The sequence below is a fragment of the Dromiciops gliroides genome, chromosome 2 (assembly GCF_019393635.1).
Source record: "Dromiciops gliroides isolate mDroGli1 chromosome 2, mDroGli1.pri, whole genome shotgun sequence".
NCBI classification, from domain to species: domain Eukaryota; kingdom Metazoa; phylum Chordata; class Mammalia; order Microbiotheria; family Microbiotheriidae; genus Dromiciops; species Dromiciops gliroides.
In genome coordinates, this window is record NC_057862.1 from 148341912 (window position 1) to 148360797 (window position 18886).

The 18886-nt window shown below is 46.2% G+C and overlaps 1 protein-coding gene across 2 annotated transcripts in view; it reads left to right on the top strand.

Moving 5' to 3' along the window:
* The first annotated feature begins 1054 nt into the window (after nt 1-1054).
* PLEKHO2 (pleckstrin homology domain containing O2) overlaps nt 1055-18886 on the top strand; it is a 38568-nt gene continuing 20736 nt past the window's right edge. The window contains exons 1-3 of one of the 2 annotated variants that reach the window (XM_043986395.1): nt 1055-1209; nt 10177-10326; nt 17815-17931. In XM_043986395.1, coding sequence (XP_043842330.1) covers nt 1198-1209; nt 10177-10326; nt 17815-17931 — 279 coding nt within the window. In that variant the 5' untranslated portion in view covers nt 1055-1197. Of the gene's footprint in view, nt 1210-9859; nt 10007-10176; nt 10327-17814; nt 17932-18886 lie in introns of those variants that run through there. The other variant, XM_043986394.1, reaches the window with a different exon arrangement.

An 18886-nucleotide genomic window follows, 5' to 3' on the forward strand; every position in this document is an offset into this window, starting at 1 on the left:
GACATTGTGAGTCAGAACCTGACCTGCCAAAAGAACCCAGGTGTCCTAATTCCCAGCTCTCTGACAGGCCTGGGAGGGAGGTGAGCAGATTGATGGCAACCCATTGCAGAGAGAAGCCGTACAGGCCCCGCTTTAACTCTTATAACCCACCTAGCCTTCTTCTGCCTCTCCTCTTGGTTTCCCCCCTCCTGGACCACCACTCTGATTAGACGGAGGGAGGCAGTGAGTGGTACCCAGGGCCAAAGAGGCGCTACCGGCGGGTCCCAGGACCAGCCAACCAGAAGCCAGGCTTGAAGAAAGGGGGGGAGGGGATGAGGGGCTGGACTAGAGTCACGTCTCAGGAGGTGAGCGGCCGGGGGTTTTAACTCTGGCAGCTTCGACTCCTCCTCCTCCAAGTCCTAGCTCCGCCTGGTTCAGCCCATTCAGGGGCTGGCTCCGTCTTAGACTTATCTGGTTTGGCCCATCCTTAGCCTCTAGCCCTCCATCTCCAGCCCCCGCCCCGAGCCCAGCCAGAGTTTTGGGCCGGTTCCGGAGCTCTCTCTGTCTCCCTAACCCAGGCTCTTCTCCGGACAGGTGGCTTCAGAGTGCGGCCGTGCATTCGAGGGTCCCCTATCCTACATCCCACCCCAGCCGCTGGCTCTGAGAAGGGTCCATAGGAAAGAAAGGACCCGCCCCGCCTCTGGTTCCGGCCCCTGCCCCTCCTCGGCCCCGGCCCCACATTCCCTCCGGCCCCTCGGTCCCGCCCACGGGCCCCGCCCAGGCTCCTGCCCCATCAATACACCGACCCATCCCGACCGCCTCCCCGTCCCGCCCCCGGCCCCGCCCAGGTTCTGGCCCCACTAACACAACAACTCCTCCCGATCCCTCTCATCCCTCCCTCCCCCGCCAACCCCGGGTCCGACCCCACCCCGACTCGGGCCCTACCAAGCCTTCCCGGCCTCCTCGCCCCGCCCCCATCCCCGCCCCGGCCCCAGCGATTTCTCCCCGCCTCCGGCTCCGCCCCCCGCCGAAGTTTCTTCTTCTGGCGGAGCTGCGGGCGGGACAGACAGAGGGGAGTAGCCGCCGCCCGGCCGGGATGGGGGCGAGCAGAGCCGTAGGGGCCCCGCGGCGGACGGGCTAGTGATTCCCGGGGCGGAGCGGCAGGAGCGGGAGCCGCCCGCCCGTCCCTCCCCCCCTCGCCTCCCGCTCAGCCCGGCCATGGAGGAGGAGGTGAGGCCGGCGGCAGGGGGCCCCCCGGGAGGGGTGGAGGGAGGAGAGGGGGCTGCCGAGCCCGGCCTCGGCGGGGACGGGCGCGCCCCTGCCCGACTCCCGGCCGTCGCGCTCCAACCTCAGGCAGCTGGCTGGCCTGGGCCGGGGTCGTCCTGGACCCCTCCCCCGTTGCTGCCCGGGGGTCCTCGCTCCTAGGCGCGTATCTCCCTCTCGGCCGGGAGGGGCGGCGGCGGAGCCGGGCGTGCGGTGCGCCCGGCTCAGCTCAAGGCTGTGGGCATGGGGCACGGGCTCCGGATCCGCTGACTGGGGCGAGATCGACTGTGGGAGTGGAGGGAGAGTCCGGGGAAGAGACCAGGAGGAAGGGCGGGGGCGGGCGGGAGGCTAGTGGTTCGGGGAGTCCGAGTGAGGATGCCTTCGAGGGCACGAAGGACTGGCGGCGCTGCTAATCCTCGGAGTAGAGGGATTGTGGGCTGGGTGGGGGGCTTCTTCTGTGGCCAGATCCCTACCTCCAGCCCTGGGACGACTACCCCACTTTTTCTGTCTCCCTCACCCCGGACTCGCGCTCTGACAGCGTGGACCACCCCCTCATTTAGGGTAGGGGAACAGCTGCTGTGGTCCCTGAAATTCAACTCTACTCTTGCGGTAGGAGAAACACCCTGTAAGCGTGTTCTCGTGTCTGGCTGTAAAGGGGGGTGTCTGGCAGTGGAGGGGAACCTTTCTTTTATAAGTTCTGAGAGGTTGTTGGGGGAATCTACAGTGCCAGATAGAACAGAGATCACACACACACGCACACACACCCCTCTTTTCAAGCTCAGGGCTGAGGGTTGGCCAAAAAGTTGCATTTTTCTATCCAGAAAAAGGTCCTTTATGTAGTCCCACCCACCGGACCACATCTGTCCAAGGGACACCGTGTGGTGGGGGGTGGGGGGAAGGAGGAGGGCAGAGGCGGTTAACAAGACTGTGGTGGGTAGCCTGGGTCGTTGTTTCTCTTGGCTGAGCAGACAGACAGACCCACACGGCTGCAGATGATGTCTTTGGCTTTGGGTGTCCCCCTTTCCCCCTCACTCTGCCGGGTGCGAGGAGCAGCTTCCCTGTAGCAAAGAGATCTGGAAGGAAAGTAGAGAGGGGGAGGATGGCAGTGGGGGAGAAGTGTCAGTCCTGATGGCAGGCCGCAGCCCTTTTCCCAACTCGGTCCAGGATTTCCTCAAGCCTTTCCACAAGAGACAGATATAGTGCAAAGGAAGGGCCAGAGAATTTCTGTTACCTAGAATGGTCGTGGTGGTTCAGGGGTGTGGGGGAATATTTAGGTAATTGGAGGTGGATTTGGAGGATGGCAACTTACTTTATCTTCCTTAATCTTCCATTGAGAGGAAATCTCTGGAGCCTCAGATTCTAGTGAAAACAGAAAGCAAGAGCTTCAGAGGCTAAAGATGGGTTAAGATGGGCTCCTTCTTGGCCAGGGTGGCCTGAGCCCTTGTGGTCAAGGGAAGATGTTGAATCTCTATGGTGTTAGGAAGAATCTAGTGGTACCACAATGGTGCTCAGGGCTCCCTGAGCCCAAGTTCCTAACCCCTGGCTGAAGTGATAGCTGAGCATACCAAGGTCCTGACTGACTGGGCCAGAAACCTTTTCCAGATGGTCAGCTGGAAACAACCATTTGATCAGAGAAGTAGCTGCTGTCCTTCCTTATGTCTCAGTGGTCACAGACATGACCACTGGGTAGCAACATGGCTAGTCACCAGACTGGTATTGAGGAGATTCTAGTCTCATCTCTGCCATTCATTCTGTAACTTCTGGCAGCAAGTAGGCTTCTTAAGTACCTACTATGTGCCTGGCACTCTGCTAGGTGACAGAAGTTGACAAAGACAAAAACCAAAAATTCTTTGCCTTCAAGGAGCTCAAGTTCCATAGCAGGAAATTTTCTATTTTAATAAATAGAAAAAATATATAAAAATAAATGCAAGATATTATTTTGGGGGGAGCCTAGCAGCTGGAGGATCTGGAAATGCCTCATGTAGGAGGTAGGAATAATATTTTTCTTCTTTGGACTTCAGTGTCTTCATCTAAAAAATGAGATGGTTTATAGGATCATAGATTTAGAGCTGGACCTTAGTGGTTATCTAGTCTAACCCCCTCTTTTTACAGGTAATAACACCGATACCCCAAAAGGTTAAGTGACTTGCCTATACTCTTTTAGAGTATTTAGTATTAGAGTATTTAATATTAAGTCCTTCCAGGTTTCTTTTTCTTTTTCTTTTCTTTTTTCTCTTTCTTTTTTCAGGGCAATGAGGGTTAAGTGACTTGCCCAGGGTCACACAGCTAGTAAGTGTCAAGTGTCTGAGGCTGGATTTGACTCAGGTCCTCCTGAATCCAGGGCTGGTGCTTTATCCACTGTGCCACTTAGCTGCCCCCCTTCCAGGTTTAATAGTCTTTTCTTCTGCATGGATTCCCAAACACTTCTTGGTAAGCTGGGGCAGCATGGCCAATGTTGGGACAGGATGATCTGGTTTCCTGCCAGTGGGTAGTTGGGACAGGAGCTGACCAGCAAGGAAATAAACAACCTTTCAGGTCAAAGACTCTTTAGAGAGGGTATTGGGAGCCAGCCCCCAAACTTTCTCCGCTGGAGACTGAGAGACTCTGGACACATCCTGTTCCCCATTAAGGAGAACAACTGAAACTAAAAAAGTAAAAATATGGTGTTCATCTTTTCCCCTCATCCTCCCACCCACCATTTTGGTCACTGCCACTGGAGTCCTCATCCTTCATTCCTTGCCCTCCCCCCCAAATGGAAGTCATCTTCAATGCCTTTTATTTTCTCGCCTTCTATCTTCTCCTTTATATCTGTCTTGGTACCAAATCCTAATTATATTTATCCTAAATTATTTCTCAGGGGCAGCTAGGTGGTGCAGTGGATAGAGCACTGGCCCTGGAGTCAGGAGGACCTGAGGTCAAATCAGGCCTCAGACACTTAACACTTACTAGCTGTGTGACCCTGGGCAAGTCACTTAACCCCAATTGCCCCACCAAAAAAAAATTTAAAAAATTTTATTTCTCAGTTCTAACTTTTTCCTCCCCTGGCTCACAAGCACAGGCCTAATCCAGGCTTCCGTCTCCTCACACCTGGACAATAACTTCCTCCTCTTGTGTAGGGAAGTGAAGAAAGTCTCCATTTAGCATCATTTTGATACTGCCACTCCCTTTCCCAGAAACTCTCATCTCTTCTCTGTTTCTTCTGAATCAAATTTCAATTCCCGGACATGTCTGTCTCTAACTCATTGGCTTTATCTGCTCCCAATCTATGCAATCTTCTTTATGCTCCCAGCAGACCTCTTCCCTTTGTGCAGAGGCAGTGTTGGGCAGTGGAAAGAACACTGGGCAGATTGACTCAGGTTCTAGGTGCCAGCTTTGCCACTATCTAGTTACTTCATCTCGGTGGTCTCCATTTCCCAATGTATAAGATGAGGGGTTTGGAATTGGCAATAAGCTCACTTCCATGTCTTATCTTCTGTGATTTCTATGATTTTATTTTATTAAAAAAATTTTTTTTTTGATAAGGCAATTGGGGTTAAGTGACTTGCCTAGGGTCACACAGCTAATAATTGTTAAGTGTCTGAGACTGCATTTGAACTCAGGTCCTCCTGAATCCAGGGCCGGTGCTCTCTCCACTGCGCCACCTAGCTGCCCTGATTTCTATGATTTTATAAACTTTAACGTTCTATGATGCTGATTGACCTGGGAACATTTCCTGTCCTTGATATGTCCTCACCCTTATGATTGCCAGAGTATGTCCCTTTCTATCTTCAGAACTGCTCAGAACTTACTTCCTACAGGAAGTAGGGTTTCCCCTCCTCCAGACTTGACTTTAGGCATTCCCGTTGCCTCTAGTTCTAGCATTTGCCATCTCTGTTTTACCTAGTACATCAGGTTAAAGATTTGTTGTATTTGATTAAAGGAAGCTCAGTGTATAGGGTGCTCTGTAAGCCATTTAGGGCTTTGCTTTTGGATCCCCCTTGAGTCTTGTCCGTGGTTTTTTTGTTTAGCAGAATATGCAGTTTGGTCCCTCTGTCCCCTACTGAAAAACCTCCCCTGTAGTGGGTATGTTGGCATCTTGTCCTTGGCTAAGATGCCCCTGGGAAGAGGAGTACTGATGCTGAGTGGTTTTGGGATGTAGCAGAAGGTACCCAAAGGATTCCATGGAGACCTGATGATTGGGAGGAGGGAAGAGGAAGGGAAAAGCAGAAAAGGCCATGGTCAGCCGGTCAGTGAGTGAGAGGAGAGGCAGCCGTGAAACTGGGCTGAGAAGGACAAAGCCTCCACTGTGGCAGAGGCTTGCTGCGCCAAGGAAAGGGGATGGCTTATTAAAACTTCCGGGTGTATTGCCAATCCCCTGACCTCATGGAGTAGGGGGGGGAGGGTGGCTCCAAGTCTGAGGGGGAGGAGGAAAAAGGAGGAGGCAGGTGGGACAGAGTGACAGCAGGAACAGCCTATATCCAAACTTAGCCATCTGCAAAAGGCGGGGGGACCATGTGTGATGTGTGGGGATGATGACGATGCTCAATAATAAAAGACATTCCTTCCTACGTTGGGTCATGCTGTTTCCTATGCCTGTCCTTTCCTCATTCTACCAACCTAAATCTGTGACATGACACTAAGAGTGTCATGGTTTCAGGTGTTACCTCTGCTTATTCTTTGGCAGAGGATGTCAGAGTGTATGACCTTGGACAAGTCACTTCCTGGACCTCAATTTTCCAATTGTTTCAGGATGAGAGGGCTAGATGAGATGTTCTCTAAGGTCTCTTCCACTTCTATGATCTTACATGTCCTTCAAGGACTAGTTTAAGTCCTACTTTATAGGCTTATAGGTTTGGAGCTGGTAGCCACCTCAGCACTCTTCTGATCTGAATGCCACATTTTACAGGTGAAGAAACTGAGGCCCCAAAAGCTGAAGTGACTCACCAAGGGCTTCATCCCTAGTGCGCAGCAGAGCCAGGATTCAAATTCAGGTCTTCTTCCTGCAAATCCTGCACCCTATTTCCATGACACAACAGATTGATTTGATCCACCTTTATGGAGCACTACACTTTTCAGGATTAACATTCTCTACTTAGTGCAGGCATTCCAGTAGCCCCTCACCCTAGCCTTAGACCATCTTTAATTTATTGGTATCAGGGGTGTGTTGGAATCTGTTCACACTGGCTCTGACTATTGTGCAGTTTTCAGTGTGAATACCTCAAAAATCAGCAAAGACCACAAATCGGGGCTTGGTTTATTGTTTTGTTGATTGTCTGGACTTAAGAAAGGAATGGAGAAAACTTTAATAATGCAGAATAAACTTCAAAGTGTGTCTTGCCCCCATCCTCTCCCCCGCCCAAGAGCTGGTTGTTAAATAACTACCTGTACACTTCCTGCCTAATACTTACGTATTATTGTTCATCTGGTTTCCTGAGCATTTGACGGGGAGAGGGAAGGACAATACAAAGATATATCCCAAGTGATTTCCTGCCTTCAAGGAGTTTATAATTTATTTAGGAAGACAAGACATGAACCAAATAACTTTCTGCAGCTTCATATGGGAAAATATAAAATGAATAGTAAAAAAAAAAGTAAATTCAGTAAATGTTCAGAGGAGGGAGAAATCCCTGTGGACTGGGGTGGTTAGGGTAGGATCTTGGATTTGGAGCTGGGAGGGATCTTAGAGATTATTTAGACTATCCTCATTTCTTTTACAAATGAGGAAATCGAAGCCCGGAGAAGTTAATATCTTGCTCAGAGAGTAGATAGTAAGCATTAGAGATGACATTTTATTTTTATTTTATTATTTTTTTTGCAGGGCAATGAGGGTTAAGTGACTTGTCCAGGGTCACACAGCTAGTAAGTGTCAAGTGTCTGAGGCCAGATTTGAACTCAGGTCCTCCTGAATCCAGGGCTGGTGCTCTATCCACTGTGCCACCTAGCTGCCCCTAGAGATGACATTTGAACCTGGGTCCTCTATCTCCGGATTTGGTGCTCTTTCCAAGGCTTAATGGAGAAGGTGGGACTAGAGCTTATTTAGGAAGGAGACACTTCGTCCACAAAGTCTTTTGTGACCCTATTTGATTTCCTGTTGCTGTGAATTCCTTTTACATCTAGTCTATGCCACATCATTTAGCACCACTTTGATTCTGTCTTGTATGGCAAGGTAATAGTTCCCAAGCATTAATCATATCTCCAACATTGCTTCTAATAGTACATGATGTGAGCTTTCCATGCCTTCTCATTTCTGTGCCAACTGAGCTTCTTGAGAAGGGGCCATATTGTAAGACTTTTCCTGGACATTCAGTAATTGTTGGAATTTGAACTTGCTGAGATCATGGTTGTTGCTACCTTGTCCCTAACTGTTCTGATCCCACTGGTATTCTAGGAAGATCAAATCTGAAGACAGCTCATCAAAAACCCAGAGAGGAACAAGGCAATGCAAAAATGCAGTTTAAAAATACTGCTTGCCTCTTTTTTATGTGTGGGCAGTGTGTGTGTGTGGGGGGGGGGCTGGATTTTTTCTGGACCTTGGGTTTGTGCACTGGGACTATATTGTATCCCTGCAGAAATGTCCTCTGGCTGGTAGTTACACAGCTTGATAAGTCCCTGGAGAAGTAGCCTGGCCTCATTGTCTCCATGGTCTATGTCAGCCCTCCAGTGGAGCCATGATCTCAACGTGTGTGTTGTCTCCTATGGTACAGAGTTCCAACCATTCCATGCCTTCTCATCTTGTGTTACTCTTGGTCCATTGGGGGTTCATTCAATGAGTTGGAGTCTATCTTTTCAGTCAACAAGCATCAATCAAACGGTTGTTAAATGTTTACTAAGTAAAAAATTGATGTTAAAATTTTGTTTTTACATATATTTTGGAAAATAAAATTCTATTTAAAAAAAGTTTACTAAGTCCTAGGAAACAGTGCTAGGCACAGAGGATTAAAAAAAAAAAGGGAAGCAGTCCTTGTCCTCAAGTAGCTTACATCCCATATGGGTACCAGTGAAACACTTGGGCAGTCCCTCAGTCTTGTTGCATAATTGGCCCATCTTCTTTCTCTATCAAACTTCTCCTGGATGATATCAACTCATATCCCAATAGCCTGAGTGATATCTTGGTAACCTGTGTTCCAAAATTACCAGGGAGAAATCTGAGAGTTACAATGTTCATTTGATGAAGAACTGGGATTAGATCTTACTTTCTAGACTACCAGACCAGGGCCAGATTCTGACCAAAGAGGTATGGACTATCTTTGAATTAGTGAGAGGTAGGATTGGGGGAAAGGGGGTGAGGAGGAGAGTCCCATTTCCTTCCAGAAGGGCTTGAAAGCAACTTTTTTTAGAGGATTCTCTTAACAGGGCTCTGTGCTTCTGGATGAACCCTTCCAGTTTCTTCATTCCCCCAAGTGCAAAGAGAGGCAGTATAATGTAGAGGAAAGAATATTGGAGTCAGAAGAGTAGGTCCCTGACTGAGTCTCTATGATTTCCCAGCCGTGTGACTATGGGCAGGTCACTTAACCTCAATTTCTTCCTTTGTAAAATGTGAATGCAGAACAAACAAACAAACAAATAAATAAATGATAAAAAAATAAAATAAATGTGAATGCAAAAAACCTCAAACCCCAAACCCTAAAAATACAACCTATTTCATAGGATTATGTGAGGAAAATTCTTGGTATACTGTAAAGCACTTTACAAATATGAGCTACTTGGGCACTATTGAAGTAACTTGCTTCTTTCTTTCTTTCTTTTTTTTTTTTTAGTGAGACAGTTAGGGTTAAGTGACTTGCCCAGGGTCACACAGCTAGTAAGTGTTAAGTGTCTGAGGCCGGATTTGAACTCAGGTACTCCTGACTCCAGGGCCGGTGCTCTATCCACTGTGCCACCTAGCTGCCCCCAACTCGTTTCTTTCATTTGAAGGACTGGAGTTGTTCTATCCCAGAAATTCTGTAGAGATGCTTGTGGTGGGGATGGGGGTGGGGGGGATAGATAACTATAGCCCTTCATGCTATGTCTTCTTTGTAAGGGACACAGTGCCAGTTTGAGCTTGGACAACCCTAAAAGGATCTCTTGCTTCCCTGGAAGAGGTCAAGAACCAGGGGTGGGGGTGGGGGAGCTTTAGAGGCTTTGTTTATGGGGTTTAACTCAATAAGACGACAGGTTCCAAGTGAGAGAAATGACCTTGGCAGAAAATCCCAAGAGAGAGCCATATAGTATGAGATTATTTGATTTTGCCCTGGATTCAGAAGGGGATCCACGGATACCAGAAGAGAAGGTCTAGGGGGTGTGGGGGGGTGTGTGAAGAGGGTTAGCTAGGGCTTTCCGAAGCCTAAGGGGTCAATTTTTCCTGACGGGTGGCAAAGCTCTGTTCTGCTACACACAGGGTGCCTCTGTGAACATTTCGGGAGACAAAATAAATTTGCATATGTGTGTTCTTCCAGAGGCAGCTTTTCTGGCTGTTTCCATAGGGCCCATGAAGAGGAGGAGGAGGAGGAGGAGGAGGGGTACAGCCACTTTTACTTTTGATTGGACCTTTTTTTTTAGTTTTATGTAAATAATAAAGTGTCCAAAATTAGTAAATGCTAATTTTCCTCTAGCATCCTCCGGATTTTGACACCTCCCCTCTTCCCCACATAAACTCACACTGGGTATACACAGTCATGCAAACTTGACAGTCTAAGTCAGCTAAGATGGGTATAAAATGTAAAATCCTGAAATGCCCAGCAGAAGCTACTGGGAGAAGGTTCCCAGTGTAAAAATGGTTTCCATCCCCATTTCAGCAGGGTCTATGGTATGGCTTTTTATTTATTTATTTATTATGGTATGTTTTTTAACAATGGTTTATGATGATTGTCCTCCCAAGATAACTGAGAGTCAGTGCTTGGGGCTGAGGGAAGTTCCCTCTCAACTTGGCTCTGGAGTCTATTCCTCATATGGGTGTGTCCATTGCTATCATTTCAGGGCACGAAAGAGGGTGGTGAGAAGCTCCGGGGTGCCCAGATGGCAGATAAGGCTGGATGGATCAAGAAGAGCAGTGGGGGCCTCCTGGGACTTTGGAAAGACCGATATCTCCTGCTCTGCAAGGCACAACTTCTTGTCTATGAGAACGAGGTAAGGAACCCAGCCAGTTCAGTCAAGATGTAACTGTAAGACTTGGGAATCAGAACAGCAGATTGGGGAGGGTCAGGGGGGAGTGGCAGGTGAGAGGACCACAGAGGGAGAAGATGGGAAAGTTGTCCATTCTAAAAAACATGGAAGAAATGGGAAGGCAGCAGAGTCTAGTGGAGAGTACAGAAGAGGCAGAACCACGCAGCACAGTGAGTAGAGTGCTGGACTTGGAGTCAAGAAGACCTGAGTTCAGATCTCTCCTCACACTTACTAGCCATGTGACCCTGAGGCAAGTCACTTAACCTTGCTTAGCCTCAATTTCCTCATCTGTAAAATGGGGATAAATAACAATAGTACCTTCCTCACAGGGCTGATGTGAAGAACAAATGAGATCATATGTACAAAGTGCTTAAGCCTTAAAGTGCTTATATAAATGCTGTTGTTACTTCTGTGTCTAGCTCTGCCTCTAACATACAGTGTGACCTTGGGTAAATCACTTACTTCCTCTGGGTTTTGGTTCTTCATTTGCAAAACAGGGGTAATAAAACCTGCTCTACCTCCATTCCAGAGTTATTCTGAGTAATGCACGAGATAACAGATAGGAAAAGCATGCTTTACAGTATGTGGGATAGTATCATTATCATCAGGCTCATCATTATTTTTATGGTTAATAAAAATAATTATTAGCTATCATCACAGTGGGCTTAGTGATAAAGTGAAGTGGAATTCAGCCAAAGGAACATGGCTGGAGCTGTTTCTGAGCCCCACCCTGGAACAGCCATTCAGTCATATTGTTTTCATTCCCACCACTTCCTAAAGAGCTCTGCTTATGGCTCAGCCTCCTGTTTCCTGTACAATTTCGGACACTTTATCTATTCTGCTGTTGGCTTAGCAACGTGCTGTGTGGACGTGATGGCCCTGAAGGAGGGTGTTTGGACCAGATCAGTTTCTAAAGACTTTACAGTATCTCCTTCCCTGATGCTTAGGGAGGAGGCTGGAGAAGTATGGACACATTGATTTAGATCACTGTTTCCTGGACTATGAATCTGCAGGACACTTCGATATGGTGGAAGTGGCTGGGTCCATGGTGAAAAGAGGAGTGGGCATGACTGGCAAGCGTGTGGTGTGGGCATATGTGTGGGGAGAGCTGATCCAGTTCAATATCTCATTGATCAAGCATACTTTGGGAATGAAGGATTTCACATCATTGAACTTTTCCTATGAAATTAAATTCAGTGAGCATTACTAATTAGTACAAAAGTGAGTAAGACATGGTCCCTGATGAGGAAAAGCTTGTAATCTACTTCGAGAGATGATAAGGTCACTGGTGATTATAATTCAAGGTAGAATGTGATATAAGAGAGATGCAGACAGTGCTATGAGGGATCTCAGGATGTAGAGATGATGCACTTCTGGAAAGAGCAGAGGAGGCTGAAAGTATGAGTTTTTTTTAAAAAAAACTTTAAAATTATTTTGCTCTAACAATTTTGAATGGAAGTCTTTATTAAATATGTTATAGTCTACTTTACTAAATAGAGACTACTAAATGCAACTTAACTTTCTTGATGACTCAGCGTCAGCCTTACAAACATCCATTATTGTATTGGATAGCAATCTGCTTCTGTGTTCTATTAGTTTTTCTATCTCTCTTCAGTGACAGGCTGTCAGTTGTCACTTCCACTGTCATTGCGCCTGCCTCTAATAGCATCAACCCCTACCCCCTATCTTTAATCTTCTGTGACTTGAGAAACTAGATCATTGAGTTTGTTAGAATTCTTGGTTAAGTAAGAGTCAATAAAACTCTCTGGAAGGGGGAAGCTAGATGGCGCAGTGGATAGAGCACCGGCCCTGGAGTCAGGAGTACCTGAGTTCAAATCCGGCCTCAGACACTTAACACTTACTAGCTGTGTGACCCTGGGCAAGTCACTTAACCCCAATTGCCTCACTAAAAAAAAAAACACAACAACAAAAACTCTCTGGAAGGTCCTGAGGAATAAAGTCCAAGGCCTCTAGGACTACGTATCTGCTCTTTCAAGGGTTAATGGACTGAGATCATGTTTGAGCTCTGAATAAATGAGATGTTACTGTCCATGGTTGGGGGGTGAAATTAGATGACTGTGTCAGAGAATAGCTGGCCCAAGGAGCTAAGGAAGCAGGAGCCCTCCCTTCCCTAGAGTGCTCCAGTATGTCTCAACAAGTTCACAAATGTGTCACAGACTAAAAAAAAGTTGAGAAGCACGAATTTAGATTCTTCTCAAAAGGTGCTGCCTTTGCAGGGCATCTCATCTTTCACCTGCCTGAGTCCAACTCGGGGAACGTAGTGTTTGGGGAAACAGGAGAGCAGTGGTTGAGAATGGAGACATACCTCCAGATGTATCAGACACTGCTGCCGTGGCTGCCATTGCCAAATTTGGATGTGCCTGAGCTGGAAACATGGATTCGTGGTGGTATATAAAGAAATGGTCTTGTCACAGCTCCGCTTCCCAGTTCCTGTGGGGATGAGTGACAGCCCAGCAGCTGTGGGGCTGTCAGACTCTGTAGGGCATGCCCTTGGCCACATCTGGTGGGAACCTGACCATACTAAGCTGAGGAATTACCTATTGCTCCATCCGGGTCTGATTTAAGAGGAGGAGAGAAAAGAATCCATTTTTTTAAAAAAAGGCTCACTATTTGAAACAAATGCAATTTCAAGAATTTAACACTTTGGGCAAGGGGGGAGGACCGGAGGTGGGGAGGGGGGGGATTTGGCTGTGGGGCAGGAATTAAGAAACGACTCTTAACACTTCTTCCTCCTCCTTTTTTTTTTTTTTTTTGAGACAAGGAACAGAGATCCTAAAGAATGCTTCTGGCTCTCTGTCCCTAGCTGCCAGAGAAGCTGATATTCCAAAGATGCTTCTCCTAATGCTTTGGGTTTCTTGTTTGAGGGGGTAGTTTTTTGAGCCGTAGAAGGTTGGGAATGATTCAGCAATTTGAGCTGAGCCTAAGCTCAGAATGCCCAGAAATTCTCCCCCAGCTGGGGTGGGTATGAGCAGGCAGCTGGTAGCTAGCTGGCCATTCAGGAATAACATTGCCTGGCAATGACAGCGGCAGAAGGCTGGCCTTACTTCCTCTTACCCCCACCCCTAGCTATAATATTCTATCGTGTGTGTGTGTGTGTGTGTGTGTGTGTGTGTGTGTGTGTGTGTGTGTGTGTGTGTGGTGTTTGTGTTTCTATTTGTCCAGCTCAGAGGTTGCCTCTGCAGACCTGTGAATAGCAATGGCTTATCTTAGAAACTGCTCCTTTCTCTACCAGGATCCACCTCATCAGAGTTCATGGAGAAGCCCCTTGGTGCCCTTATTCAGTCAGTCATTCCTCATATACAATTTGATCGTCATTAAAAAATAATAATAATAAGCATTTTTATTTAAAGCTTTGAGTTCCAAATTCTATCCCTCTTGATCATCGTTTAGAAGGCAGTGTTGTAGAGGCAAGGATAGGACTAGAAGGTAGGAGCCTCAGGTTGGAATAGGGACTCTGGGCAAGTCCCTATACTTCTTTGAATCTCAGTTTCTTTATCTAGAACATAGGAATAATAATCCTTGTGCAGGCAGGAGCTCCCCACCTACCTGATGGGGATGTTGTGAAGAAAGCACTTTGTAAACCCTAATGTTCTGGTCTTCTATAGATGCCGAATTAGGAATACATCATTGCTGGGGTGTGTGTGTGTGAAGAGATCACTGTGGATTGGTGGGGTCTCAGAAAGCTTTCCTGGGTGGGGTGGGGGGACTTGAGCTAGGTCTTGAGGGATAGGAGTAGGTAGGGTAGAACCAGGAAGGGAAAATGCATGTAAGAAGCCTGAGTTTGAAGGTGACAGTGATCCAGGACGGGTGTGGTACAGGTTCCCAGGCCTTGAGCACCTTATGACAACAGCGTTCTTAGAGACCGAAGAACCAGCCTTTTATATCAGATGTCTGCTTCTACACATGAATTTTCATTATTCTTTCTTTCTTTCTTCTTCTTCTTCTTCTTTTTTTTTTTTTGTGGGGCAATGGGGGTTAAATGACTTGCCCAGGGTCACACAGCTAGTATGTGTCAAGTGTCTGAGGCCAAATTTGAACTCAGGTACTCTTGAATCCAGGGCTGGTGCTCTATCCACTGCACCACCGAGCTGCCCCTACACATGAATTTTCAAGCCCTATTAGTACATCTCCTCAGCAGTGCCTTACAGGTGACAAACTGTCAAAAATCCTTAGCTCAGGTTAGTAACATCCAGAAACAGGCAGGCCCTTTGCTGTTTCCTGCTGGCTGTCTCTGTGGTACCCAGTCTCGGCCTCTCTGCTGGTAGTTGCTACCTCTTTTAGGGTGCCTGGGTTACTGGAGGATTCAGCCTCAGGCTCTGTGTGTTCCAGGCCAGACTAGATCCGCTTCTGCTACTTCAGAACTCCCTCTGGGAAGAGAAAGCCACACCCAGGAAGAATGCTTTAACTTAGTCACACCCAGGGGATAAACCAATTAACTAGTTGGGGGGGGGGTGGTGGCAGAGAAAGGGAGGAGAAAATAGGTTAAATTGGCTTGTTCCTGGAGCTCAGAAACCTGCCCCCCATCCACCTCCTGTGTCTTGTGTGTGTTGGGCTGGGGGGGAGGGGTGTCACCCTGAAACAGTGAAAATCCCATGAAGATCTAGAAGGGGCTATGCAAATGAAGTGTGTGTGGTGGTGGTGGTGAGATTGGGCGTGAAGGCTGCAAACTCTGTTGGTGTCTGATGTTTGGTTTAATCAGAGGATTCAGGGAGATGTGTGGCCACTAAGGGCTTCCCGTGGCTGACCATGGGAACTGTCCTCCGGATTCCCATCATAGCATTGTCCCCAGAACTGTTAGTCTTTGCATTTGTTCCAGTGACCAAGAAACACAAGGATTTGATAGCCCAAGACGGGACCCTTTTGATCAATTGATTGGGCAAACCAAACTATTTCAGGTCTTTTTGTCTTTGTATTCCCTTGTGCCTAGTATATACTTGGCACTTAATAAATGCTTGTTGTTAGTTGACTGGTTAATGGAGCTGTTGACAAACTGGCTATAGGATATTAGGCAAATCTATTTCCCTCTCTGGGTCTTAGTTTACTCTCTAATGAGGCAGTAGGACCATATATCAAGTGTTCTTAATACTTTTTGTATCATTGACCCCTCCTTGGGCAGTCTGGTGAAGTCTATGAACCTCTTCTCAGGATCATGTTTTTTAAATACATAAAGTAAAATTACAAAGGAAGCCAATTATATTGAATAAAGATATAATTTTTCCCCCCATCCAAGTTCACAGACCCCCAGAAATCTATCCAAGAACCCTTGGACTTCATGATCTCTAAAGGGCCTGCATTTATCCTTAGTTGACATTCTTCCCTGGAGCAGGTATTAATTCCACCTTCACAGCAGCATCTGGAGTCTAAGAACAAGGTGAGACTAATCTCTCCGTGCTGCTTCAGGGGAAATAGTCTTGCTCCAGAACCCCAAAGTCACCAAGTAGGTTAGTGGAAAGGCTTATAGTCCCCTGGCCATTCCATGTTTCCCTCCCCCTTTTGTGCACATGCTGTTCTCTATAGAATGCCATTCTCCATTTTCACTTAAAATCCCTGCAATCTTTCAATGCCCAACTCAAGAAAGTGAACTGGATTTGGAGCCAGAAGAGCTGAGTTTGAATCCTGGTTCTGCCACTAACTGCATTAGTAACTCTGAGCAAATCTCTTTACCTCTCTGTACCTCAGTTTCCTCATCTGTAAAATAAGTAAATGAGGGCTCACTGGGGAAACTGCAAACTAGGCCAGCATTTTAGGGATTGTATATGAAACTGTGAATCTCTTATGTATTGTTATGCTTTTAAATTACATAAAAATTCAACATATAAACTTTTCTAAATTAATTTTTTTTCATATTAAGATCTTCTTTCTCTCCTTAAAACCTCTTATTACTCTCCCAATTGAGAAAGCAAGAAAAACAACCCCTCCTCACTAACATGTATAATCAAACAAAACAAAATTGACCATGCCTCCCCATACTCCGTGCCCCGCCCCCAAATTTCTTAATCTGTCCCCTGAGTCTGTTATTTCTCTGTCTGGAGATGAGTTGTCTTTTTCATCCACATGTAACTTTCAAAGCTGTCCTTGTTTATGTTTTCCTTCTGACCTTCCTTTTGTTTTCTTCAGTGCTAAAAAATTTTTCTGTTTTCATTTCCCTCCCTCCCTCCCTCCCTCCCTTCCTCCCTTCCTTCCTTGCTTCCTTCCTTCTAAATGTGGGGTCATCTTAAATTAGAAGCTTTAGCACCAGTATTTGGGCATTAAGAATTTATTAAAGTATACTAGGTATTAGTAAAAAGAGAACACGCGGAGTTCAGAAAGTTAAGAAAAGGCCTATCTAGCCTAGAGTTCCAGCCTGGTCTGGTCTGGTTCTTCCTCAAGTCCTCTACCATGAGCCTGCTTCAACCATGAATTGCCTGAGCAAACTGAGTGTGGAAGTTTTTTATAGGTCAGGAGGAGAGGCGGTCCTTACACACTGCTTCAAGCTAATTGGTTAGTGTCATCCAAAACCATTTGTTCACTGGATTTAAAGGTGATCTCGAATTGAGTTCAAAGCCCTTAGCTTCTGAGAACAATACATTCTTAAGGGTCCACCAGGTGTGGTTACAATCTAATCAACTTGAAGTAGGCTAATCAGCAAAGTCAATCACTCTCACTTAATTCAATCACTTTAGATTAATTTCTAGGTGGAGCCTTTGAGTATCTGCCAGATCCCATTATTTTCTCACACTTTCTTCCTAATTCTAGGATTCTACCTTATTGTTACTATTTTTCCTTTTTTCTGTATATCCTGTCTCCCACTTAGGCAGTAAGCTTTTTGAGGGTAATAAAACCCTTTTATGCTGAATTGCATTTCTAGTGTTGCTCAGTGATGTACCTTGCTATTCAGAACTCATACAATAAATAGTTGTTTCCTCATTGTACCATCAGTCTCCCTCCTCAGAGCTCTTTTACAAATCAAGAATCTGCAAGTCAGGGAAAGCCAATATGCTGTGGTCACTATCGATGGTGAGCATCCCTAGGAAGTTGTTTCCATTTGCAGTTGTGTCTGATCTATCATATCTCATCAATATCACATTGAGGGGCATGCTCAGTCGGGTTTAAAAAGTGTACACCCTGTTTGTAGTCATCCAGCAGTAGCTCTGAATCTTCACTCTAACATGAGATTTCCACCAATAAATACTTGATGTAAAACTTGTGCATTTATTAAAAAGTAGTATTTTAAAATTTCCCTTCCCTTAAAATCTCCCCTTACACATAACACCCTAGAAGTGGCTGCTGGTCTTCCTAAGCTCTAGCCCTTGCTGTGTGTGTGTGTGTGTGTGTGTGTGTGTGTGTGTGTGTGTGTGTGTGTGTGTGTGTATGTGTGTATGTGGGGTTGGGACTAAGGTGGAATTTCATCCTCTAATTAACCTAGTGATCACCTTTCTTTCTTCCCCCCAGGATGAGCAGAAGTGCATAGAGACTGTAGAACTGGGCAGCTATGAGAAGTGCCAAGACTTGCGAGCTCTCTTAAAGAGGAAGCATCGGTTTATTTTGCTTCGATCTCCTGGGAACAAGGTAAGAAAATCCCTCCTTTGTCCCCTTCCTTCTTTCTATGCCTCCTATCCCAAGTCCTCATCATTTTTTTATTGGCCAGTATTCAATTATACATTAGTATGTCTCAAGGCTGGCTCTTATGATAAGATTTTTTTTTTTTTTGGTGAGGCAATTGGGGTTAAGTGACTTGCCCAGGGTCCCACATCTAGCAAGTATCTTATAACCAGTAGGCAAACCCAGGTACTCCTGAATGTAGGTATAATGGTCTTTTTATCATCCCATTCTGGAAGATGGTCCTATAAGCTCTATGCAGGGGGAAGGCAAAAGAACAAGCATTTTCTATAGTTCCTACTATGTAGGAACTGTGCTAGGTGCTTTTGGACAAATACCTCAATTTAATATAAGCTTTGTGATCTAGCACAATATTCACCATATTTTTCAGACCAAAAATAAAGGCATGTAGTGTGATAAAGGGGCAGCTAGTTGGTGCAGTGGATAGAGCACTGGGCCTAGAGTCAGGAAGATCTGAGTTCAAGTTCAGCCTCAAACACTTACTAGCTCTGTGACCCTGGACAAGTCACTTAACCCCTATTTACCTCAGCTCCTTATCTATAAAATAGGTACACACTGGAGAAAGGAATGGTAAATCACTGGAGGATTTTTGCCAAGAAAACTCCAAAGACAAAGTCCATAGGGTCACGTAGAGTCAGGCACAGATGAACAACAAAAGTCTGACAAAGGATATTTCTTTTGGAAAATGATATTATTTTTATTGATAACACCAATATTTATAATAACAAATTAATATCTAGTGCTTTAAGATGTACATCCATCCTCTCAAATAAACCTCCTGACCACTCTGAAGTAGGTAGCTTCTACAGGGTTTTTTGTTTTGTTTTGCGGGGCAATGAGAGTTAAGTGACTTGCCCAGGGTCACATGGCTAGTAAGTGTCAAGTGTCTGAGGCAGGATTTGAG